The sequence below is a fragment of the Chrysemys picta genome, chromosome 1, assembly GCF_011386835.1.
Source record: "Chrysemys picta bellii isolate R12L10 chromosome 1, ASM1138683v2, whole genome shotgun sequence".
Taxonomy (NCBI): domain Eukaryota; kingdom Metazoa; phylum Chordata; order Testudines; family Emydidae; genus Chrysemys; species Chrysemys picta.
In genome coordinates, this window is record NC_088791.1 from 195,948,098 (window position 1) to 195,973,782 (window position 25,685).

At 43.6% G+C, this 25,685-nt stretch overlaps 2 protein-coding genes across 7 annotated transcripts in view; one reads left to right on the top strand and one right to left on the bottom strand.

Moving 5' to 3' along the window:
- LCA5L (lebercilin LCA5 like) overlaps positions 1–13,561 on the bottom strand; it is a 40,059-nt gene extending 26,498 nt beyond the window's left edge. Inside the window, exons 1-3 of one of the 2 annotated variants that reach the window (XM_065590723.1) lie at positions 13,429–13,561; positions 5,297–5,652; positions 2,360–2,874 (exon numbers count right to left, since the gene is read on the bottom strand). In XM_065590723.1, coding sequence (XP_065446795.1) covers positions 2,360–2,874; positions 5,297–5,633 — 852 coding nt within the window. In that variant the 5' untranslated portion in view covers positions 5,634–5,652; positions 13,429–13,561. Of the gene's footprint in view, positions 1–2,359; positions 2,875–5,296; positions 5,653–8,995; positions 9,084–13,428 lie in introns of those variants that run through there. The other variant, XM_005304443.3, reaches the window with a different exon arrangement.
- Positions 11,969–25,685, top strand: part of SH3BGR (SH3 domain binding glutamate rich protein) — a 49,146-nt gene continuing 35,429 nt past the window's right edge. For 3 of the 5 annotated variants that reach the window (XM_065590748.1, XM_065590775.1, XM_065590768.1), the window contains exons 1-2: positions 12,010–12,206; positions 22,899–23,084. In XM_065590748.1, the coding sequence (XP_065446820.1) occupies positions 12,144–12,206; positions 22,899–23,084 (249 nt within the window). In that variant the 5' untranslated portion in view covers positions 12,010–12,143. Of the gene's footprint in view, positions 12,207–17,672; positions 17,825–22,898; positions 23,085–25,685 lie in introns of those variants that run through there. The other 2 variants (XM_065590762.1, XM_065590752.1) reach the window with 2 other exon arrangements.

A 25,685-nucleotide genomic window follows, 5' to 3' on the forward strand; every position in this document is an offset into this window, starting at 1 on the left:
GGACCTATGGACTTGTGCATGTCCAGCTTTTCTAAACAGTCCTTAACCTGATCTTTCACCACTGAGGGCTGCTCACCTCCTCGCCATACTGTGTTTCCCACTGCAGCAGTCTGGGAGCTGACCTTGTCTGTGAAGACCAAGGCAAAAAAAGCATTGGGTACTTCAGCTTTTTCCACATTATCTGTCACTAGGGTTGTCTCCCCCATTCAGTAAGGGTCCCACACTTTCCCTGACCTTCTTCTTGTTGCTAACATACCTGTAGAAACCCTTCTTGTTATCCTTCACATCCCTTGCTAGCTGCAACTCTAATCATGCCTTGACCTTCCTGGTTACACCCCTGCATGCTTTAGCAATATTTTTATACTCCTCCCTAGTCGTCTGTCCAAATTTCCACTTCTTGTAAGCTTCCTTTTTGAGTTTAAGCTCACCGGAAATTTCACTGTTAAGACAAGCTGGTTGCCTGCCATATTTGCCATTCTTTCTGCACATCAGGATGGTTTGTTCCTGTGCCCTCAATAAAGCTTCTTTAAAATACAGCCAGCTCTATTGGACTCCTTTCCCCCTCATATTAGCCTCCCAGGAGATCCTGCCAATCAGTTCCCTAAGGAACAGTGACTGAGAGTCATTCTCACTCACTCTCTCTCTCTCTGACCCAATGCTCCAGTGTGTGGTGTGTGTTAGGGCACCCATATGGGAGACCCTAGGTCCATTAAATGTGGATTAAATAATCTTTCATTATTTAATCCACAGTGGAACAGCTTCAAAGGAGAGATTGAGGGAGCCCCATATCAGAATATCCCATGGTTCAGTAGTTAAGAGCACAAGGTGAGTGTTCTAACCCAGAGCTAAAGTTACATGGTGGGCACCACCACCACCTCCTACTCCTCTGGTGGCCATTTTGTGTGGTGTGAGGCAGGCGCACAACTCATTCCTTCAAGAAGGGGCTAGGTCACCTTACATTAGGTGCCTGGTTCCCATTTGTGGATCACTAAACAGACCTAGGCACCTCCCTGAAGCCCAGATTTAGGTGCCTATCTCAGAGAGAGATTGGGGCGCAGCAAACACTCCTCTCATCAGCATCTCCTATTGGCTAGCTTAGATGGCTCCCTGCCTAGTGTGTTGGCTTTCTAAATTGCCTATCTCTCCCATTCATTGTATAGGAGCCTAGGCACCAAATTCAGGCTTTGTGAATCACAGTGTTTTTTCTGTGATTTTCTAGGTGCCTAAAAGTTGGCATTGTGATACTTGGTGTTTCAACTCCTAAGTTCCTACGAACACTGCAAAGGCAGTATGCCCAACCCTTGGGGGTAAGGAAGGAACATCCTCCATAGCTCTCTAGCAGCTTCCTACAAGAGCAGTGTTAATGAGCTTCAGAAAGAACAATATACAACCTTCTCCACTGGAGACAGATTGCTGTAGTGCAGAGGGGGAGAGGTATCAAAGGTGAGCAGATGGGATCATGTTAGCTCTGAGGTAGGTTTTAGGGGATCGCCACACCCAGAAATAAGGGGGAAATAGTGTTATGAATTTATGAGGCAATTGTTCTTGTATTCTTCCCAATGGCTACTCTCCCAATTCTCATTTTACTGAATATCCATTATGTCTTTGTGCTTCTCCTCCCTCCATTTCCTTCTGGAAGAATATTGCATCCTAACAAGGGTGCTGTCTATTCAAATGTTGGCAACAGTTGTTTTTATTAGTTTTGGTCAAATACCCTTAGATATCACAATGGCAGTCACAATATAAATTAATTAAATATTAACTCTGCCAAAAAAACCCTTGAAATAAATAATAATTTTAGCACTTATACTGCACATTTCATACAAAAATTTCAAAGTACTTTAGATATATTCATTAATAAAGCCTCACATCACCCTCCTTAAATGCTGTCCATCCTTTTAACAGATGAATAAATTCAGTCTTTTGCCCAAGGTCACATATCAAATCAGTGGTAGAGCTAAGACTAGGATTCCCGACTCATGTTTAATTCACTAGTCAACAGCTGCAATATGTTTGACTACACCTGTACTAAGGAGTGAATGGGAGACTTGGAGACAGCTCTCCAGTAGTATGTCATATTTTTAAAGGTAATAGGGCAACAGTTTGACTAATCTTTATTTCCAAATTTAATCCACTGATACATTTTTGCAAGATTTTATTAAAGTTATGGGTAATTCATTCATAATATCACTAAACTTTGGAAAGCTTTGGATTAAAACAAATGGATCTGAATTTCTGTATTGTTAGCTTGCACTATAAATATTCATTTTATATGCATTGATTAATAATCTTTCATTATTCTTTCACAAAAATATTTCCTATTATAGTTCTAAAAATAGAAGGACATGTTCCATATTACCTGTATTCTCTTATCATTGGCTTCCATTTTTTCTGTAAGGATTGATAATCTATGTGTAAGTTCCCCTCTCTCTGCAAGATTCATGTCTTCTGAAAGTTTCTGCAATACTTGCAAGGCATCTTTAGTCTTTAACAGCTCTGCTTCAACTTCTCTAAGCTTCCTGGATGTATTTCGTTCCTGTTCCTGAGACTTCCTAAGGAGTCCCCTTAGAGATCTTACCTCACTATAATGTTTTGCTATAAGATCAGGCAAGTTATTCTCCGCATTTTCATATTTACCTATTGCTTTCAAGTGCCGATACTGAAGCTGTTTCAGAAGCTGGTTTTCTAAGTTTGATGCTTCTAGTTTATGCTGGAGGTCAGACAGTTCATTTTTCAGCTCTTTAATTTTGTGAAGTCTTGCAGATAATATACGTTGAGCCGTAGCATCTTTTTTCTGGGAAATCATATTATTCTGAGTACTTAAAAATGAAATATTCTGAAATCGCATCTTCTTAGGTGGCAACTTCTTGCCTCCTGCATTCAGACCAAAACAAACTAATAGTGACTTACGTATCATTTAATGGTACAGAAAGCAAAATCAGTGCATATCTTTACTCATATCTAGTTATCCTAAGCTACTTAAAGGCAGTATGTATGGCACAGTGTCCAAAATCTGTACTAAAATTTCACTGTTCAAATATTTTGTGCTGATTCATCTATAGCATGGATTTTTCCTGGCAGTATTTGGCCACAACTAAAGCCAGGTCCATATGAGGTCCAAAGGTTCCCTCACTTCCTCATTCTATGGATCACTATCTTCCCCCAGGAACCATCTTCACTCTAGATAGCCCTAGTGCTAATATTCCAGTAACAGCTTTCTCTGAGACAAATTAGGCTTTCTTTGAGGCTGGTAGGATGTGCTTACAGAAAGGTCTCCCCAGCACCACCTGAAACAAAGTTTGTCTCAGTAATTCATTGAAGTCAATGTGTGCTTTGTCAGAGGATTGGGTTGTATGGGCCTGATACAATTCCCTATGGAAAGACTCACAATGACTTCAGTGGAGTTGGATAAGGCCCGAGATTAGGAAAATTCAATTCATGATGAAGAAGGAAGAAAACAATAACTTACTGCAAAAATTCAGAAAACAAAGTGATGGTAATAGTACACACCCTAACAAATCTGCACCTAGGAATTTTATACACAACAGTATCACTTTCAAACCATCTTTTGATTTGAACTAAATCAAAAATAGCTTATAAGAACAAATGTAGTGTTGCTTAAATTATCAGGCATTTAGAATATTTATAAAGTTTTCCATTATATATACCATATTTTATAAATATTCTTGACAGCCTGAAATTCTAAGGGTACCACTATTAAGCATCAATGTCCCTTTCTGAAGTATAACTGAAAATTTAAAGGGTTGGGACTGTAAGTCTGACTGTTTTCCTTGCTTTTATGCATAAATTCAATTTCATAGCAGCTCTAAGGCATTCCAGGAAGTGCATTGCTAGAGAATTAGTATTATAATTTATATAGCACCCAAAATCTCCTAGCCATTTTCAAGATAAATATGCATTCAGGGTCCCTGCCTTGAAGAGCTGGCAATCTAAGAGCCAGGTCCTGTTTTTTTCTTCCAAGAATATCAGGGTTGGAAGGGACCTCAAGAGGTCATCTAGTCCAACCCCCTGCTCAAAGCAGGACCAATCCCCAGACAGATTTTTGCCCCAGATCCCTCAATGGTCCCCTCAAGGATTGAATTCACAATCCTGAGTTTAGCAGGCCAATGCTCAAATCACTGAGCTATCCCTCCCCCCACTGAACTCAATGGGAGTTCTGGATATGAACTATTTACAAGAGCAGGCTCTAAGTAGAAAACATCATAGATTCACAGATTCATAGATTCCAAGGCCAGAAGGGACCATTGTGATCTTCTAGTCTGACCTCCTGTATAACAGGCCACAGAACTTCCCCCAAAATAATTCCTAGAGCATAGCTTTAAAAAAAATATCTGGTCTTGATTTTAAAATTACCAGTGATGGAAAATCCACCACAATCCTTGGTAAATTGTTCCAATGATTAATTACCCTCACTGTTAAAAAATACACCTTATTTCCAGCCTGAATTTGTCTAGCTTTAACTTCCAGACACTGGATCATGTTACAGATGAAGGTTGGGGATGGGATTATGCAAACAAGTGATTACACAGTGAAGTTAGCTGGTGTCTTGTTAATTCCATGATTTTTGACTATTGAGTTGTCTAGTTTTATTTATTTTCTCCAGCCTGTCTTATTAACAATTCTTTGAGGAAAAGACTAGGTTTTACAGGCCTTTTGGAAGAAGTATCTCAAAAGGAGGGGCTTGAAGGAGAAGGGGGTAGAGACATGATGGATGAGGGAGTTGGGAATTCCAGTTGTATGGGGTTGCATGGAAGAAGGCCCAAAGGGTATGTCTACATTGCAATAAAAGACCCATGGCTGACCCATGTCAGCTGACTCAGGATTGCAGGGTTAGGTCTGCGGGGCTATAAAATTGCAATGTAGATGTTCAGGCTCGGGCTGGACAAGTTTTTGGGACCCTGCAAGGGTCTTGGACAGGGGTGGGACTTGGCACCTGAGTTTTACAGTCACTTTGTGCACTTGAATGGTGAGAATTAAGGAAATCCATTTCTAAACATGAAAGTAAAAATGTGGGTTTGATGGGGGATATTTTCTTTATTGTTAGTGTTTACACAGAAGGAATATATTTTGTATAATACGCCTAATTCAATATTATATTGGCTCACAAATGAGACTGAAATAGACCTAAAGCAAAAACTTATTTTTATTTTATGTGACATATTAAGACAAAAACTATCAAGAAGTGGGGATAGTACCAATCTTCATATGTATATTATTTGGCTATTGTCAAAAATCTAATTTATTAGTGGGGAAACAAGAACAATTTTCTTTTTACCTTTTGGCTGACCATTTTTCCTATTTTTCTTCTTCTGTAGTTTCTTCTCTTTGGTTCCTGACAGTTCTAAATAATTGCTATTGCCAGCTGATTCAGAATAGTCAGTGAGAAAATCATCAGAATAGTTAACATGAGAACTTTCACTTTCACATTCTCTACTGCACCTACTATAATCATTAATTCTGCTACTACTGCTGCTTCTGGTGCTCTTACTGGTCCTAGGAGATTCATTACTGCCTCTGCTTCTTGTGTAGCTTTCTGACTTACTATCTTCTGGCACTATAATACGGAGGAAACAGTCATCTAGGGCCATCATTGTGTTGCTAGTAGAGGACATCGTAAATGGGTTCCATGACCTATCAGGAGTGGAATGTTTGTCAGTTTATACACATAAACATGAAAAAACATAATATTTATTTGCCTGTTCAAAAGTATATTTTCTCCTTAAGTCTAATAGGAACAGACAATTGTGTGGGCTGAAATAAGGCAATAATTTAGGGCTCATCTTCACTGCAAAAATTAGTTCAAGTTAGAGTTGCCAACTTTGTAATATTTAAAAAATGGACACTCCAGCAGGAGTGCCGGAACCTCCCCTTCCTCACCCCTGCCCCGCACCTTCCCCCTGAAGACCGTTCCCTGCCCCACCCCTTCCCCTGAGGCTTCATCCCTGCACCGCCTCTACCCCTGAGGTCCTGCTCCTTCCTTGCCCCTTCCCCCTGAGGCCCCACCCCCATTTGCTCTTCTTTCCCCTTCCCTCCGTCGCTCGCTGCTCTTCCCCTCGGGAGGTACTTGCCTGTGCAGCCGGGGCTGGGAGCTGCAGCCGCCCAATGCACGTAGGATGCAGCCCCAGCTAAATAGGGGCTGGTGTGGATGATGACTCTGCGCCTCCCCGCCTCCCCCACCCACAGTAACCGGACTTGGGTGTCCAGTCAGTAGACCTGACCGGACACTGTCAGGTCCCCTTTTCAATCAGACTTTCTGTTCGAAAACCAGGCACCTGGCCACCCTAGTTCAAGTTAGTACTCAGATTAATGCACTGGAGCTAGCCTAGCTCAAGAGTGACCACACACTTCAAAACAAATGCCACCCGTCAGCCTCAAGGGGTAGGGGAACTTGATGGGGCCATCAGTGAAGGAGCCTACCCTGAGTTATGGGTTATATGGTAGGAGCGCTGTAACCCCCACACTGGAAACAATTAATTTGCTGGTACAGGAGAATATGTGTGATGGGCAGGTAGCACCCCGCCCCTGTATTTAAAATGTAATAAAAGTTGTGGCCTGCTATTTAAAATCCATCGATTTGTCTGTCCTCATTTCACCATTGTGTCCAACTCAGCATTGGAGTTACAGAGTGATTTGTTTAGCAGCATAGAGTGACTGGATTAGCTGTTGCTGAGTTGTAACTGGACCTGTTGTAACCCTACTACATTACTAGTTGGAGCATTAGAAGCACTGGAGCTTCAACTCCCCAGGGCATGGCTATACTGTATCTGGGAGTGAGCCTTCTAGCTTGGGTCCACACACTCATGGTAGCAGGGCTCACACTAGCATTCTAAAAATAGCTTTGTAGACACTGTAGCTCGGCTGGAGTTTGGCCTCTGAAGCCTGGCAGGGGACTTGAGAGCTCGAGCTCCAGACTGTTGGTGTCACTAGGCATAACCTTAGGTAACTCGGGCGGGTGGAAGACCACGAGTGTCGATGAAGCCTTCCTGCACTAGGCCTAAATGAACCAAAGCTCCTCCATGTTTGAACTTTAATCGACCTAACAAGCCAGTAACAGAGAATGGAATGTGTAACAGTCAGTTATCAGTTGCAACACCGCTCAAACCGGTATAAAGCGGTAGTAATAAGGCCTGCATGCTTCTGGCTGAAAGGCAAGATAACAGATCAAAGGGAAAAGGACAAGATAACGGTTCAAAAGAAAAGTTACTAACGAGCTAGACTTATAGCCGCCAAGATGACTTACCTGCTTAATGTAACTGCTATAGAAGAAGGGAGGGGGAAAGGGGGCGGGGGGGGGAAAGGGAAGAGCTTAGCTAAAGTAAAGTATAAAAAGAGAAAAACTGCTTATGTTGGTGTGCTTGATCTGAGACGTGCCAAGTCTCCTTGCACCGCTTTGAGATCTCAAATAAAACTTTGATTACTTCTCCACCCTGGTGTGTTCATTGGCGCGACGCACACCGGGCAACGAACCCCACCGTTGCTTTCCTCGGGCATTCTGTGCCGGCAACAAGACTGAGCCACAATGTCAAAGCAATGTCTACACACCTATTTCCATAGTGCTAGCACACGCCCCGCAAGCATGAGTCTGTGGACCCGAGCTAGAAGGCTCACTCCCAGATGCAGTGTAGACATGCCTGGACAGGCCAGCTAGCTCAAGCTTAAAACACCATTTACTTCCAGCTAGAGATTTTTGTGTGTGGATGGGAGATGAGTTAGGGATAACGCTCGAGTTATAACTCAGGGCTAACTGTGCTGTGCAGACAAACCCTTAGATTCTAGAGAGAGAATATTATACATAATCTTTGTTATTTAAGAGCTTAACACAGCATAGGCATATGTTCTCAGGAGTCTGAGAAGAGGGACACAATTTAGTGTATCAGTCAGGGAGTTCATATTAAATAGTGAGGATAAAAAGAAATAATAAACTCTGTTTTATTCAGAAAATAACATCAAACTAAGCCATTTCCAGATTTATCTAAAGAGGCTCAATTGCATTTGAAAATGTGTCCTTTCCCCCTCTTGTTTTCAAGCAAAATGAACTGTGAATTTTGGTGAGTTTTTCAGAAAATAGGGCAATTTTCATATTCAGAACAAGATAGAAAATACCTGAGGGTTTTTGTTTCTGAATATTTCACACACTTCTAGTTATTATTCACATGAGATCGGGACAGCAAATTAGAAAGTGTATAATTGCTTATTCACTGCATTTTACTTTTTGGAGCTACTAGGAGCTAGCACAACAGATTAAGTTACTCTCTCAGCAGTGCCATTTTTAAATTGTGATTCTTCAAAGGACTGCTTCCTGTGTGGGGTTCACCCTGCCTCCTCTTAACATCATATGAAACCTGTCAGGGGAATTCACCCTTGTGCGGGGACCTCTCCTCTCTCCCCACAGGGGGGATACCCTAATGCATGGGATATTCTGGGAGGAGAGCCAGGGGCAGTACTTTGCCCCAGTGATTCTGTGCCACTGCAATGATCCATAAGGGATCACAAATCATGTTTTAGCCTAGGTATTAGGCAAGGATCTACATTCAAACATGGTTTACAAACTCTGTTTCAACCATCATTTGGCCCCAGGCACCCAGAAGCAGCAAAAACTCAGAGGGCGGGGAGAGATGAATTATGGTTTGAAGACAGTCAAAGAAAGAACAGGAAAGCACAGCCTGGGTGAGGAGAGTGTTACTATATGGTTCAGTGGTTCCCCCAATCAGCCAGTCCAAGGCCCAGGGCATCACCAGGCCACCTCAGTCTGAAGAACAAATGGGCTTGGGGCAGGAATGGGATGGAGTTAGAACCTAGGACCCACAAGCCCTACAAGGGATGGAGATGCTGCCAGGATTGGAAGGACAACCTGGTTGAGGGGCCCCTGGAACTCGTCTGTACCTCCCCCCCCCCCCGCACAGGTAGGACCCCCACCCTTCCCTCCCCGCACTGCCCCCGCACAGACAGGGCGGGGCTCTCATCCCCTCGTTACCTGGCTCTCTCCGCTGTCCTAGCGGGAGAAGCTGTTTTCATTTCTTTGTCGCTATGGGAACGGGGCACTCTGGCGCTGTGCATCCTGGGGCTTGTAGTTCCGTGTTCTGAGGGGGGGGGGAGTTGTCGCTCCGGCCACCTTCCCCTTCCTATTTCAGCTCGATCCCTCCCCCGCTCTCTCCTCTCCCCCTCCCCGACTTCTAACTTTATTAATTTTCGGAAATAAATGCGCTCTGCTGTGTTTGACTTGCTGCCCCCTAGAGCAGTTTTCGGGGCCCCCAATATCCATCCACCCACAGGGGCTGTAAGGGGGAGGCCACCCCGGATCTATTTCACAATGAACAGCAGCAGGGATTGCTCCTGTTGCTCGCTACATCAGATCCATGTAATAACCCGCAAAGTCTGATGCCTTAGAAATACACCAGTCCCAGCAGTGCTACTGCTATTAGGCTGTAGGGAGCCTCTGACGGAAGCTGAAACGTCTTTTTGAAACACACACAGCAAAATCCTCCCTCACAGGTTAGCCCCAAAAAGAGGGGAGAGGGTAGCACACCCAGCCCTATTCTCAAGCTCCAGAGAAAGGAGGGGCTGAAATAAAATTAATTGAGCATTTTAGGATTTTAAAAAACTAATGAAAAATAAATATTTTACTCATATAATTCTAAACATTGAAACAATTTTCTTCAAACCTGGGAAGAAAAAGAATCGTGCTCCACGACAGAAACCTTGCATATGGCATTTTAAATCAATAGAAATTTGGGCCAGATCCTGTTCAATGGGAGTTTCAGATCTAGAGTGGCTACAGGATCTTGCTCTTTGATAGCCGGGTAATAAAAAGGAGTAATGCACTGTTCATCATTTTTGTCACAGTCCTGCAAGGTACTAAATGGCTTAATGGCCCCATCCTGCAAATACTGGTGTGTTTAATAATAATTAATGGCACGACTATTCATGATAGTTGGCACTATGACTTGTAGAAAATGATTACAGTATCAGACCCTTCATTTGTAATTCTGCGAAACATTCTGAGACCTGTAAAAGATGCTATACAAATCAATAAATAAAAATAATAGTTCAAAACTGGCTAAAATCTTTATTCTGTGATTGTTTTATATTAATTTTCATAAAGAAACCATAAAAACACAAAAAGGTAAATGACTCACAGCTTGTATGTGTTACCAGATATTGCACACTTTGCAGGATATCCAATAGAATTATTCCGTTATACAGCTTGTCAGAGCTGCACGACCAGACAATATGAAATTTGACAATATTACAAAGACATAACATGGTGTGGGCGGGGGGTAGGGGGGTAACAATAAAAAAAGACACACACAAATAGACAAGAAAAGGAAAGAGAGGAGAGGGAGTGGGGCAGGATGGAGGGAAAAAACAGAAAGGTCCAATGCAATGGAAGTCTGGCATTATTTGAGCTATCTAAGTATTCTTTATCCAAATTTATCAAAAAACACGGTCCAAGTTTCTTTGAATTCATATACTTGCTCTCTGTTAAAGTAATTTGTGTTGAATTTAGTACAAAAATTCTCCTGGGTAAATGCTTGTATGCCAAGTTTTAGCATGAAGCACCATTTTTTTGGCATAGTTTCTTTTTCTTTTTTTTTTTTAGAAAAATTGTCAGCGAACGTTTTTTACTACCTGTCTTCACTGCTTGCAAGACTGCCTCTTGTCTCCTTATTGGAGAAGCAGGTGACAGAGATTGAGAAATAGTGAACTTTGTAAAGTGTCCATTCTGTTGTCTTTTTCAATACATTTCTTCAGAATACCATTTACATAAAGATGGAAATAATTTTTCACACAACAGAGCAATGTAGCTTTAAAATTATATAATGGTCCAAATAGGTAGTAAGTCATTTGCCAAATGCAATTGTTACTGCTTATTATGTGTATAACTCTATTGGAGTCAATCGTAGTTAGCACTATGTTCAGTATTAAGAATTTGCAGGATTGGAGCCTTGAAGCCTTGAATCTTAAAGTTAAACATTTTAAAATGTTTTGCAGAACTGAGGCCTAAATTCTTAAGTCCTAGTTCACCTCTGGCATTAAGAGTCTCAATTCAATTGAAATCAATGGAGTTGAGCCTACTACACCAGTGGTGAATTTGGCCCTTACAATTAAAAAATTATGTTATAATATTGCACATTCCGAAAACAACATTCATTCTGAAAGATCCCCAAAAGCTAAACAATATGTGAATACAGCACCACTGACAGGCAGCCGTCTATGGGAGGGAAAGCAGCAGTCAGATGGAAAAACAGTGCCCTGTACTACTCAGAGAAGAGAATATTTTCACAAGGAAACCTAGCCCCACTCTTGCAAAAAGTGCATTGGGATCTTCACTGGCCACATAGAGTACAGAAATACTTGTTTTTTAGGGTCTCAGGCATGGGGTCATCCACATGCCTCCCCGTATCTCACCCACCCCAAAATTAATCCACAATGACCTAACATATATTGCAAAGAGAAAACAGAGCCATAAAATTTGGATCTTGATCTGAATTTCCCAATGCCTCAGAGTGTTTGGAACTGTGGCTTTAGTTCAGGCTGATCTCAGAATTGTTGTTTCCAAATTGTTTTGTTTTTAAAGGTAGAGATTGTGGCTGTTACGCTGCATATAAGCTTCAAACTGAAGCTCCTTATTTTAGTCAGAGAGTGGGTGTGAGCTCTTGAATACAGGGGATTATTATGAAAATGCTGACATCCCTTTAAACTTTGTCCTGCAGCTTTGCAAACTCTTCCAACACTCTTTCCCCTCCCCACCAGCATTTTCCTTGCCCTGTCTGATTGGTGCACTGCTCTCCCTTGCCTTTTATGGACTGTCACCCGGTCAATTCTAAAGTGAAAAGGCTAGGGGCAGGTGCAAGTCCCTCTGCTTTAGATACTTTTGCCAACCAATCCTGTCCCAGCTTCTAGGCTCCCAAAATACCTAAAAGAGCCAATGAAGCCTGGGAAGCCCAGGATACCAGTGGGTGGGAGAGGCTAAAACTAGTTAGATTGATGTGGAGGGGAGATTCATTTGGGAAGGGATTCTGGCTGCCCTGGGAGCTGCTGCATGTCAGGCTCACTCTCAGGGCTCTGGTGACTTGTAGATAACAGGATTGTTCTGGTGGTTCTCTTCTATAACGGTCAAAATGGTGATCAAAGTCTTTGTAGCCACATCCTCTGGGTCTACAGCGGTAGGTTACTCATGTAATGTATGTTTCACCCCTACCCTCTCTCCACCAGGATCAGTTTTTTTGTGCATTAACTGCTGTCTAAGTATGGGATGTGTATGTACTAGTTACCAGGTGAGCCTGGGCCTGAATGTGAGGGAAACAGTGAGATGTCTCTAGTCTTGTGTCTAATAGCTAATTCTTGCAAGTGCCTCCACACATGGAGAATTATAGTTAATAAATATGGGTTATGTGTATTTAAATTCTAATTGCAATTCATATATTGATGTCTAAATATAATTTCAATTAATAGACTGAAATCTCTTTGCAAATAATATATACAATAGGTGTATACAAAATAGGCTATTCTGTTGCCCTAAAAATATTGAGCTAGGCTGTTTGCAGTAGAAATTATATATATTTACTTTTGATAAATACCCTGTGACTCTGCTAGGGTTTAATGCTGTTGCATAGTGGATATTGTTTCCAGGAAAAAGCCAGAACCAAAGCGAGAAGAGTAAAATTATGCGGAGTAAACTTGTTCCCAGTTATCCTCTTCCCCCCCCACACCCTTTTTTTTTTTTTTTTGTCTCTTGAAAGGCTATACTGGGGTTTTTAGTTTTGAACCTTGCTGTAGTTGTCAGCACAACATGTTGGCTGAAGTGAAGAGAAGAGAGCTGGGAATCCAGGGGAGGTGGGAACTGGGAAAGGATGATTTCCTTTTATATCCAGTTCCCAGAGGAGCTCAGATTGCAGCCCTGCTTTAGCAATCGCTCAATCACGGTGACACAGTAAACAAACTGGCTAGTGCATGCACATAACTGTAACTGCAACTGCATCTCTACAGTTACACTGACACCATCTCCTTAAGAAACTTCCAGAGTAGAAGAGCTGAAAAGTACTGAAAAAGCCACTGTTCTCTGGAAGAGTCACTGTCTCTGGCAACTAAGTAGAACCCCACTAATACCTAAAGTGCATCATAACAAAGAAATTACAAAGCTCTTACTAACCTTGCTTAACACAGAGCTTTTCAGCTTGAAACACTTTTATTGTAGACTTTTTAGACCCATTTTACCAACCTTTTGTTTTTATATGAAAAAAATGAGATGTAAGATACGAGAACAGCGATAAAGAACATACTGTTGGGTTGCTAATCTGTAGGCAAGCACAGATTATTTAAATGGCTATATAAATTACCATCTACCTTGCACAGATTTACACTTTTTTTTTTTTCTTTCGTTTGATCATTGAAGGAGAGTCCTACCTGGCTATCTTTGTTCCCAGTCAGCTGTCCTTAATGAAAGGCTGCAAGCATGATTGAAGTCACTCTGCAGACTTTTAAGCATGAGACTCTTGACTAAGGCCCCAATTCCCAAAAACACTTAGGCACATGCTTAAATCATTGCTGTCAATGAGACTACTCATGCTTAAAACTGCACGTTTCAGTGCTTTCCTGAATCAGAGCTATATTCACCTAGCTGGCAGCTGTAGCAGACTCCTTTCTTCTGTGGATAAGGCACTGAAATGAAAGGGACACATAACATGCCCTGAGCAGTGGATTACATATGCTTATCATCCAGATGCACCAGTTTAAGCATTGCTAAGAAAGGTGATCAATGCCAGATGGACGTTATAAAATGTTGCATTTATTGATCCCAATCTTCAGTCGTTCGCAGTATATGAATATTACGCTAGTGAAATGCCAACACATTTTGGTTGACTTTTTGTTTGTTTGTTCGTTGAAACATTTTTGTACAAGCACAACTTTAATTCTGCATTTCCTGGATTTTTAATCTTAGACAGGTGTGTTATGTGCACACTTTTTTTTTTTTTTTTTACACCATCGTTCTCGAAAGGTAACATAAACTCAGACTATTGATATGAGCCTGCAACTTTAACTACTCCTTAACAAAATGTTTTGCTTGAGTGATTTTCTAAGAAGTCATATATTGTTCTTATTGTAGTATTACTAGAGAACAATAGGGATGGAAAGTGCCCTTTTAATAAACTTAAAATATATATAGCATGACACTCATCTCGTACAGAGGAATAGCACAAGGCGCACACATTACTTAAGTTCCACTTAAGCCTTATTTTGTACCAGTCTTGTATTGTCCTTCTGTGAATTTTATCAATTCAGAATTTAAATTGTACTGGTATTACTGATGCAGCCTGCAGTTTGGCTATTTACTGTTACTTCAAATGCTCAGGGGTGGCAGGTTTGAAGAAATTTTGGTGGTGCCCAGAACCCGCCCCTGCCCAAATTCTGCATCCACCTAAACTCCAACCCCCACCTGCCCAAGGCTCTGGGAGGGAGTTTGGGTGGGGGAGGAGGCCTGGGGTGCAGGCCCTAGGCTGGGGCAGGGGATTAGGGTGCAGGCTCTGGGAAGGAGTTTGGGTATGGGAGTGGGTGCGGAGGGAGGGGGTGCAGGTTCTGGGGGGGGAGTTTGGGGATGAAAGGGGGTGCAGGGGTGAGGGCTGTGGGGGGAGGGCTGTGGCTGTAGATGAGGGGTTTGGAGTGTGGGTGGGCTCTGGGCGAGAGTAGGAGTGTGTGGAGGGGTGAGGGCTCTGTCTGGGGCTGGGGAGTTTGGGGTGTTAGAGAGACTCAGGGCTGGGGCAGAGGGTTGGAGTGCAAGGGGATGAGGGCTCTGGCTGGGGCTGGAGATGAGGGGTTTGTGGTGTTGGAGAGGCTCAGGGCTAGGGTTGAGGGTGTGGTGGGGGGGTGAAAGCTCTGGCTGGGGGTGTGGGCTTTGGGGTGGGGCAGGGCTGGGGATGAGTTTGGGGTGCAGGCAGGCTGCTCTGGGACAGGGGCCAGAGAGAAGGATTCCCCCCACCCCAGCCCTTTCCCTGCCAGCAGCAATGAGCTCTGGGGAAGGAACCCCCCCTTTCCCACCCACCCTAGCAGCACACTCATGCCCCTACTGTCACTGCATGTGCTCCTAGGGCCTCTCTCAGGTTCAGGAATCTTCCTCGCCTCCCCCGGGGTGGGTGCCAGGGGGTGCTGTGTGCGCCTCCTCCTCCCCTGCTGTTGCCCCTGACTGTAGCCTCACTGGGGGTGAGGGATGGGGCTGCCTCCTTGCCCAGCATGGGGCAGGAGCAGTGACTGCGGGTGGGGGAATGGGGAGGGCCCTGTGCTGGTGGAGGGTCTTGCCGGAAAAGGGAAGGGTCTAAGGTGGAAGGGCAGGCTGAGTCAGTCTGCCCTGGCAGTAGAGGTGGGGGGCACTAGGACCCTGGGACAGCAGTTGCTGCAGGGAGGCAGCATGGAGCAAGAGGCAGGGACGCTCTGCTCCGGGGACTGTGCGTGGAGGCAGCAAGAGGGGGCCGGGGGACACTCAGGGGAGGTGCGGGGGGGCAGCAGGTGGGGCTGGGGGAACACCCGGCCCCAAATATTGTTGGAGCTGGGCCCCTGGGCTCTGAATGTTGCTGGTGCCTGGGCACCATGTGGGAATGATTTGCATGATTATATTAGATAACATCACAGCTACCTGTTTGTGTAGCATTGTAGGGCTTGTGTGGGTGTGACACAGTGTCTGTAGACACTTGTGTTACTTACATTGGTTGTTGGCTGTCTTGTCAATTTCACAGCAGGAACCCTCTAATTGACAAAGTCGGGCAGTTAGAACCCAGCTTCCCTCCTCCCCCACTGCCCTGGAGATCTGGGTGGCTGGACCCTGCTCCCAGCTGGGAATCAGGGGAAGAAGCCCCGCGCTGGGTTGGGACCATTGGCTGTCTTGTCAATTTCATAGTTAAGTTGTGAAATTGACAAGGCTGCCCAGCTCCTGCGGAATGGGGGAGCAGTGAGTCAGGGCATCTGGACCCTGCTCTGCCTCCGGCAGCTTCTTCCCATTGCCAATGGGGAGCTGAGGGGGTGGGGGCAGCCCACCAGGCATAGATGACTAGTGCCTCCCCATAGTGGGGGGACACAAGCTAAAGGGGAGGACATGTGACTGACCCATGTGTATCCCCTGCCCAGTAACGCCTCCCACCCTGTGCCCAGCCCAGGGCCCCAGTGCTCTCCCTGCCCCACAGTACCTGTGGGGGGGGGGGGAAGGGAGAGCTCTCTGTCCTTCTCTCTTTGCGCCTCCCCTTCACACATTTAGCTGGCCCCTCTCCTTGGCAGTTGTCCGGGGAGTGGGACAGAGTCACTTCTGCCTGAGAGAGCCTGCTTTCATAAAATGTATTTCATAAAATGTAAACAACATATTCAGGTTTTTAATTCTTGCTGATCCTGATAAAAATTGTGTATGTTAATGTTTGGATTGGATAGTGTATATAGCTGTCTAGTGCATGGTTGTGGAGGAGGGGAGAGGAAAGAGAGGTCACATAGCAGGCGCCTAGCCAGCTGAGGGCAAGTGAAGGCCTGTGTATTTGAAGTATTGAGCCCTTAGACTTCAGTTTTACAAAAACTCATCCATTCAGCAGGATTGTGACTGAATTACAGAATCACTGTATTCTTTTACTTTGAAATACATGCCAGAGCACTAGTATCTGGGAGAGACGGGGGTGGGTGAATTTGGCCATGTGTAGGCTTGAGCTCATATTGCAAACAGAGAAACAGGATAGCACCTCTTACCATGCTGAGCCACAACAGAAGCAGCAATGTAATAAACATAAATAATTCTCTGTCAGCTCATCAGGAATAGATTGTTTTTATAGTGTCAGATCAGAGAACTGCATCAACTTTATTTGCCAGCTTTAATGCTGCTATAAACTTGCTGACCAGATACTCTCTGCTGCTGCTGGACACCTATGGACAGTTGGTCAGTGGGTAAACTTTGGATGCCAGGGATATAGATGAAAATATTTTACTCCACAACAGATGAAACTACCACTGGTGGCTGGGATGCAGAAGCACCACTCACTCAAATGTGGGCCAGCTGCCCACCTGTAAGGGGAGCTGGACCAAAACAGTGATGCTGCGACCCTGTGAACCGGGGGAGATCACAGTGCACAGAATAGGGAGCCAGCCCCATGGACTAGAAGTCACTTCAATGGGGGCAGGCGGTGTGGGGGGTCAAAGTGGGACAGTCCTATGAAACCTGGGACTGTCGGGAGCTATGCGTGAGATCTGATCCTGTGGGCCCCACCTCAGGTTCTCCTTTAGATTGATCTATACAGAGCTTTCATGGAGCCCACCTCTGGCACAAAGAGAATGCATCCTGTATGGCTGATTTATCTGCACCATCCACTCACCCACACAAGAGTGAGGGAGATTTCAGTAATGTACACGTGCTCCTTGTATGGGCTCACCACAAGGACATAAATTTCACCCTTTGAGTGCATGGAAGAACAGTGTCTGAACAGAGCATGAGCATGAAGATTTCTTCATATCCCCCTTAATGTATTCTTCTTCTTCTTTCCACCCCACATCCCCATCTCCCACTTTCTAACTCACCAAGCCCCCATCTCATGCCCCTTTCCCCTCAGGCACCTCCTGAATGGAGAGGAGGACAGCAGGGACCCAACAGTTGAACAACTCACAGTCCAATCTCCTCCAAGGGACTGGAGAAAAGGAGCTGTTGTTCCATCAATGACTATCCATTCCCTGTCCCTACTGAGATGCAAGAGTGGGAAAGGGGTGGAGTCAGGCTTGCACTGGTGATGGAGGGGGAATGTTTACCTTAATCTGTACAGATGACGACAAAAAGGCCATGCTATGTGTGAGCAGCATTTATTATTATTATTTATTACTGTATTTTGGCACTTACTACTGGCACTCAAAATAATAGGTGCAGTAGAGATGAAATATCATCTCAGGACTCAAATAATTTCAATCACTGCTTAAGTAAGCCTCCCCACAGAGATAAGTGTTATCACTAAAGCCCTACTTCATTTGTGATATTGCAGAAATTGGGAATCCTGCAATATTCGTCTTCCTCTGCCATTTTGATTTTAATTAGCCTACTTTGTTCAGTCCACAATTTTGCATACATTTTGAGTATCCAGTTAGTACAGTGGAGTCGCATCTTACGCGGGGGTTAAGGCAAAAATCGCGTATAGTCAAAATTACTCTTGAAAATCCCTTAAATCGCCCATACAGTACAGTATACTGTACATGGTTTTGTGTATTACTGTACAGTAATATGTATACAGTAATGTACGGTATATAATAGAGTACATATGCAAAATATAATGTTACAGTACTATGTTTTTAATTACAGGGGGTAACTACAGGGGGTCATCAGGGCTTGATGTTGATCCAGGAGACAGAGGTGTTGGAGGACTTGGGTGATGGAGAGCGAGTCATATAGGAAGTGGTTGGCTCTGGTTCAGCTCGAGAAGTTGATTACATAGGCTCATCTGCTGCTGGTTGTTTCTCCTTGAAAAACATGGTGATCGGCAACTGTTGCTGTTGTTTGAGCAGCTGAAGAGACATTTCTTGATACGGTCTCAAATCGTCCATAATATTACGTGTGATTTTGAGGCTTCGTTCCATAGAGGGATCGTATTCAGAAATTAAATCATTCAAGTGTTTCGCTGCTTGGAACACTTCAGCAAATTTATTAAGATTCCAACTTGCTGGCTCTTCCTGTTCGTCGTCGTCGTCATCTTCGTCTTCTGTAGACTATTTTATCAGTTCCTCTAACTCTTCGTTAGTCAATGTTTCTCAATTAATTCTTCAATTTCTTCCTCAAGGATGTCGACGAAACCATCACCACCCACTTGCCTGGCCACCTGATCAATGCGTTTCACTTCTTTGTCAATGGTCGGGAAACCCTTAAAATCATTCACACATTCTTTCCATAGGTTTCGCCAACATGCGTTGACTGTTCCAGGCTTGATTGCATCCATTGCCTGTTTAATACAAGTGATGCAATCGGCAATGTTGAAGGACTTCCAACACTCCATCACATTAAGATTGGGATCAGCATCCATAGCGCTATGTATCCATGAAAACGTAAGCCTGGTGTACATGGCCACAAAACAACACAGTCGCACGGTCTTTAGCTGCTTTGAAGCCAGGGGCTTGTCTTTCTGATTTCGAAATATAAGTGCGGTTGGGCATTTTTTTCCAGAAGAGCCCAGCCTCGTTAGCATTAAAAACTTGTTCCGGAAGATAGCCCTTTTCTTCTATGACTTTCTTTAATTGTTTGGGGTAGGCTTTTGCTGCCTCTTCATTGGCAGATGCAGCTTCACCAGTAGTCTGCACGTTTTTGAGGTTGAAGCGGTTCCTAAAACCGTTAAGCCAACCTTGGCTGGCTTTGAATTCCTTCTCGTCAGAAGGCTGTCCCTCTTCAGCAGGAGGTTTGAACAGTGCGTAGAGGCTAAGAGCCTTTTCTCGCAACGTATTGCCATCGATAGGCACACGTTTACGGTTCATGTCTTCCAGCCATCAGTTTAATGCCTTTTCAGTCTTCACTAAAATCTTAACACATACCTGGCTTGTCACCTTAGCAGTTACTGGAGCACTTGATGCCATGGCTTGATGAATTTCTCTCTCTCGAATCTTGATGGCACGGATGCTAGATTAGTTGTGGCCATATTTATGCACCACGTTGGAGACATACCATCTCTCAATAAGTCCAACACAGCTAGTTTTTCCTCCAGCGTTGGAACAGATCATTGTTTCTTTGGTTGAGCACCAGATGAAGTAGCTGGCTTGCATTTAGGGGCCATGTTGTATGAAAAATATGTATCTTTAAACACTAGAATCACACTAAGCGTGGCGAGATGCTCACACTATGAGAGGCATGTAGGAACTGAGACCGACTGAGGGAACAGCAGCTTCCCGTCTCCTATCTGACGCTCGTTCCGGGGCATGTGCTCATTGGGTGGAATCGCCCGCGCTATTTACAGGTATCTTGTTGTTCTTTTTTTTTTGCCGAGTGCGTATAGTTGAATTCGCATACGTTAAATGCATGTATGATGCGACTCGCCTGTACTGCACTAACATTCAATGCCTGTAAAATATAAGAGGCTAAAGTGACTGGACTCAGTTTCTACAGCAGTTGTGTTAAGACATTGTCTTTTGAATTTTACATTGTACCAGTCACTTTAAAAAAAAAAAAATGAATGTAATATAGTTGCAGCAAAATGGCTGGTTATCAACAAAAATTAGCAGGCATAATATAATACTTAAGGGTTTATATCGTTCCAGATTTTTTTTTTAAACAAATAGGTCAACTCTGGCTTTTCCAAATTGCTGCTATTAATAAAAGTCAATGGTTACTTTTCCGTGATTTTTCCATGTCTTGTCCTCAATTCAGCCGCAATTATTTGAAGATCATCCTGGGATTCAAGTAGGGCCTTAGTGATTTTATAGCTGAGGCACAGAGCTGTTAAAGGTTACATGGGCAGGAATTGTTACTTTAATCTAAGTACCCAATGCCTAGCACAATGGGGGCCCTGATTGGGGTGTCTAATGTTACTGAAATGCAAACAATAGATAACAGGTCTGGGACAGAGATGAGAACAGAACTCCTATTTCCTGATTTCCATATTTTGTTCACCAATACAGTATAAGCTGTTATGATACTTTATATGCTTTCAGTCTCATGTATTGATACTAAAACACAGGCCAAGGTTTTTATTCAGGACTGTTTTGAACACATTACAATAGACTTTTACTGATACTTTTTAAAATCTGAAGCTGCCGCTGACCTGAGATAACATTAATGTGAGTTACTCCTTTTACAACTATCTGTAAATAAATAATGCATAATATGCAACAGAGGGTCCTGTGGCACCTTTGAGACTAAGCTGTCTAAAATCCTATTACTTCTGTTAGTCTCAAAGGTGCCACAGGACCCTCTGTTGCTTTTTACAGATTCAGACTAACACGGCTACCCCTCTGATACTTGACACAATGCATAATATAGTATTGACAGCCCCAGACATTCAAAAATCATGAGTCAGACTCCCCACTAAGTACAACATTGGCTTAAGAATCACCAGAGATTAATAAATGTTGAAGTCGTCCCCCCCCCGCCCACGTTTCCTTTTTTAAATGTCTCTGTATTTGTTTTACACTCTGTCCTAATATTGTTTGAGCTGAATGTTCTATCCCACTATATCTATGTGAGTCTGAAATTAGACAAACCTTGCTTACCCATGTCTAATACTTAAAGCCATAAACTAGGGAATGCTGGGTTGCAGTTCAACTGTCGTTCCTCCTCCCACAGCTCTTGGAGCACTAGGTGATGTTGCGCCCTGTGTACCATATGTGCTTAAATTCCTGTGCACAATGAGATGGGCTAATGCTGGAATTAGAGCTGTCAACACGGTGTTTACTGGCTTTAGTAGCATTAGGTATAAACATTAGTATTGTTTGAATGTCTGTTTTGTGTATGATTTATACAGATGTTCTCCTGTTAATTTCTTCTGATGTGATGCCCTTATGAGTGCCCAAGGCAACCCTGTCATCAGAAAGTTTCCTTAAAAGAACTGTGCAGTTAAATGGCCTTTTTAAAAACAGTTCCCTTTTAAAAACAAAACCAAACAACCTCTCAGACCTGGTCTACACTACACGGTTAGGTTGACGCAAGGCAGCTTTCATTGATCTAACTGTGGATGTGTCTACGCTTAAATTTCGCTCCCCTCTTCCACCTGGCACAATTCCGGCTCCCACAGCTTCTCTCCTCAGCAGTCGGGCCCCCGAGGGTTGGGCTGTAGACATGGCCTTAGACTGATCAATTGCATATTCACTTGCATGTTTTAAACACGTTGTATTAGTGTTTCCATCCCAAGTTGTCTGTTTTAGCCCTTTTTGCAAAGCTAAGTTTTTGTCCCAAAATTCTACACATTGTGATTTTATTTCTGTCTTTGCAGAAGTAAGCACAGAGGGGTTTTCATTATTAGTTTTAACAGTAACACTAATGAAAATGAGTCCTTTAATAAGATGTTCTGACCTTCTTCTTCTTTTCAGGCTGATTAGATTATAGACACACAGTAGTAGATTAATTTGCAGGCTTATTTCCTGTCTCATTGCTAAAATCTGAATTACATTGGCTAGGTGTCATTGTGGGTTTCAGTGTTCAAATGTTTCACTTCTGCAAATCTGCTTTCAAATCATCTGAGTCACAAGCAAAAATTACCTTGGTGGGATCATTCTAGTAACTATTTTGATATGTCATTAAATTACCAGATGGTTTAGCATAAGTGGCAGTAAGAGAAACCCAGGTCTGGAACACCGATGTTGCTGGTCACAGATTAGGTGCGTGAGATTAGCACAACTCTGTGAGGGAGCATGCATGGTGCTTAAGCTCAAATTCATGCCATTAGTCCCTTAACAGTGCAGGTCTCTCACCAAACGAACAGAAAATAATCAACATCAGAATTATAGCTGCAAACTAATGGCATATGCTGCAGGATTGGTTTCTGGGTTCCAATTGCTCAGAACATTAGAATCAAAATGTACAAGTGACATGTTGAAATTTTATCTGATACACAAATGGAAGTTATGTCCTAACATTGTGTATACAACGCCTCTTGATGTTCCTGTAAAACCGCAAAGTGCAGATTGAGTGGGAAAAGTTTCCAATACAGGAACTAATGAAACATTTTTCATCAAGCATCCTTAATTGTACCTCTGGCTTAAGTGTTAAGGGGCAGGCCCAAAAGAAAAGATTTTTGGCAGAATAAAATTTCATAAGTAAAGACTAGCTTAAAGGTAGCTGTTCTATATTGGATGAAGCATCCAGTTTGATATAGCTGCATTGGTTCTTAATATAACAAGTCTATATTTTTAGCTTACATGAAAATAACAATTCTTTTTTTCCCTCCTCTTTTAACTAGATTAAGAAGAAACAGCAAGAAGTAGTGGGCTTCTTAGAGGCCAACAAGATTGACTTTAAGCAAATGGACATAGCTGGTGATGAGGACAACAGGAAATGGATGAGAGAAAACGTCCCAGGTGAAAAGAAGCCACAAAATGGAATCCCCCTCCCTCCACAGATCTTCAATGAGGAGCAGTACTGTGGGGTGAGAAGTCATTTGACATTTTCATAAAATTGCAGACATTCTTCCTTCAGGACATTTCACAAGTGCCCTAAATTCTACCGCTCTTCAAATCATTTGAGATTCTCTTTTGAGTTAATAGATTTAGGAGATTTAAGTCCTGAAGAGAAAATAGAGGGCCTGATTGTCCCCTTTCACAGAGACACCTACAGGGAGGGAAAACTTATTAAGGAAACTCTGCTTGCTGAACTGCATAGAGTTTCCTAACTATTCTCTGCAGAGACAGTGACTGGTGGGTTCAGTGAAGTGCATAGCGTGTCAGCCTGACACTCTTACAGAGCTCCCTGGAAATCATGTGTTCCCTCCCACTTCACCACTGCCCCGATATATCATAGCTTATTCATGAGCTGTTCTTCTATTGGTTCCCTGCCCACACTCTACTTCTGCCCTATCTTGAGGTGGCTAAAGGATGCTGAATGGGTGATACTGCAACTTCCACTGGATAGTCAGGGGGTAAGGCCCTATAGAGCAACTGTCCCTTTCCCCAGTCCTGGTGTCCAGCTCTGCATCCTTTTTGGCTTGACATGACCTCCTCCACACATAAAAAGCAAGCAAATAAATGTGAGGTCCCAACCAAATAAACATGGAGTACGATGTTTGTGCAGAGGGGTACCACTGGAGTTCAGAGAGGAGGTGCAGGACGTTGCTTTCTTGGCTCTACTCCCTTCCTTTCAGCAACTTTGAGGCCTTTTCTTATATTATTTCTATTCCTTTTGTCCCCTTTGTGACACACAGTGGGATTTCATTAGTTTGTTTAGGCTCAGTGACTGTATCTGTAAATGCTTAATAGAGCTTTTTTTCCCCTTAAGGATATTAGTGAATAACACTCTCAGACAGGATTTCGTGACTTTTCCTGACTTCCGTGACTTCTGCAGTGCTAGTGTGCCTGGCCTGGGGTTCGCCTGGGCAGCTCCCCGCACCAGGCGCACCGGCTGCTGTTGGGGCAGTCTTGGGGGGGGGGGAGGGCCACCCTCCACCAGCAGGAATTTGGGTGTTGGGGGGCTCAGGGCTGGGGATTAGGGTGCAGGGTGGTGCTTACCTGGAGGGGGGGCTCCCCTCTCTCAGCTCCTAGCTCCACGTGCTGCCTCTGCTGGCAGGCACTGCCCCCGCAGCTCCCATTGGCTGTGGTTCTCAGCCAATGGGAGCTGCAGAAGCAGGGTTTGGGGCAGAGGGGAGGCAGCACATGGAGCTCAGGAGTCGGGTAGGGAGCCTGCCCCAGCCCCACCAACCCTACCCCACAGAACCCAGGGTGCCCCCCCGCTACCTGCGGCACTTCCCCCGCTCTCCCCAGCACCCGCGGCGTCCCCCCAGGCCATGCGCCCCCCCCCCCCCGGAGCACCCATGGCACTCCCCAGGCCACGCCCTCCCCAAGCACCTGTGGCGTCCCCCTCCCCCCCCGGGTCTGCGCCCACCCAGCACCTGTGACGCCCTCTGGGGCCCTGCCTGGGCCATCCCCTGAGCCTCCTCCCCACCCCAAGTTTTATTCGGGGTATATAGTAAAAGTCATGGACCGTGAATTTTTGTTTACTGCCCGTGACTTTTTTTCTAAAAATACCAGTGACTAAAATGTAGCCTTAGTTATCATCTTTTTGATGACAGAAATAGATTGTATCATTAGAATTACCGAGGTAACAGAACTTAATAGAAAAAAAGATATATTTACAAAATATTCTACAATATACAAGATTGTAATTCTGAAAGAGGAATACAATTATTATTATTATTATTTATTATATTTTTCTGGTGGTGCACACAATGAGCTAGGTGCTTTACAAATGAAAATAAGCCATGATACCTGCTCAAATGAGCTAAAATATTTTTTTTACATCTGGAACTCAGAGTTCCATGGGCAAAAATATATACTTATCTTTGCATGCAAACTGGGCTGTTGCACATAGATAGTTAGGCAGCTATCTAGCTATTTGTACATACAATCATGCTCAGAACCAACATAAATGAATACTGAGCTGTAGGTGTGCAATTGTTTGAACGTCTTTTGTACATGAACCTTAGGCCTCCCTTTCTGAAAATTCAGCCCAGTGTTTCTTGTCTGATAATCAACAGACATCACAAACATTTAAAAAGTGAATATTCTTAAATGGGACAACTTGTCCAGGACATAAAGATTCAGGGAGACAGCCTTTCCTTTCACAGATTCTCAGCAAACAGGTTTCCTTCCTTTTGTTATAGGCAAGAAAAGATCTGTGGCTTGGGTTTGGGCCTCAACTTTGAGGTGATCAAAAGCCAGATGTGAAATTCTGTATGTGAGCCTATTTTGAGTTATAGCCCAAACTCTCATACAATTTAGAATTAGACAACTTCACTTCTGTAAAAATTCAAGACTTCTCTCTCAGAATGTACATTATTTAATTTGTTCCTTGAATCAGAGTACAACTTATTTCATATTATTTTCCCAGAACTAAGAGTCCAGTTACTTCAGACAGTTCTTCACCTTGTGTGCGTTGCTAACTCTTGCAATATTACAATGAATCTCATGATATTTACTGTTCAAACTCCAGCTCCTGGAGTCATGTGATTACATGACAATCTCCTCTTGATTTAAAC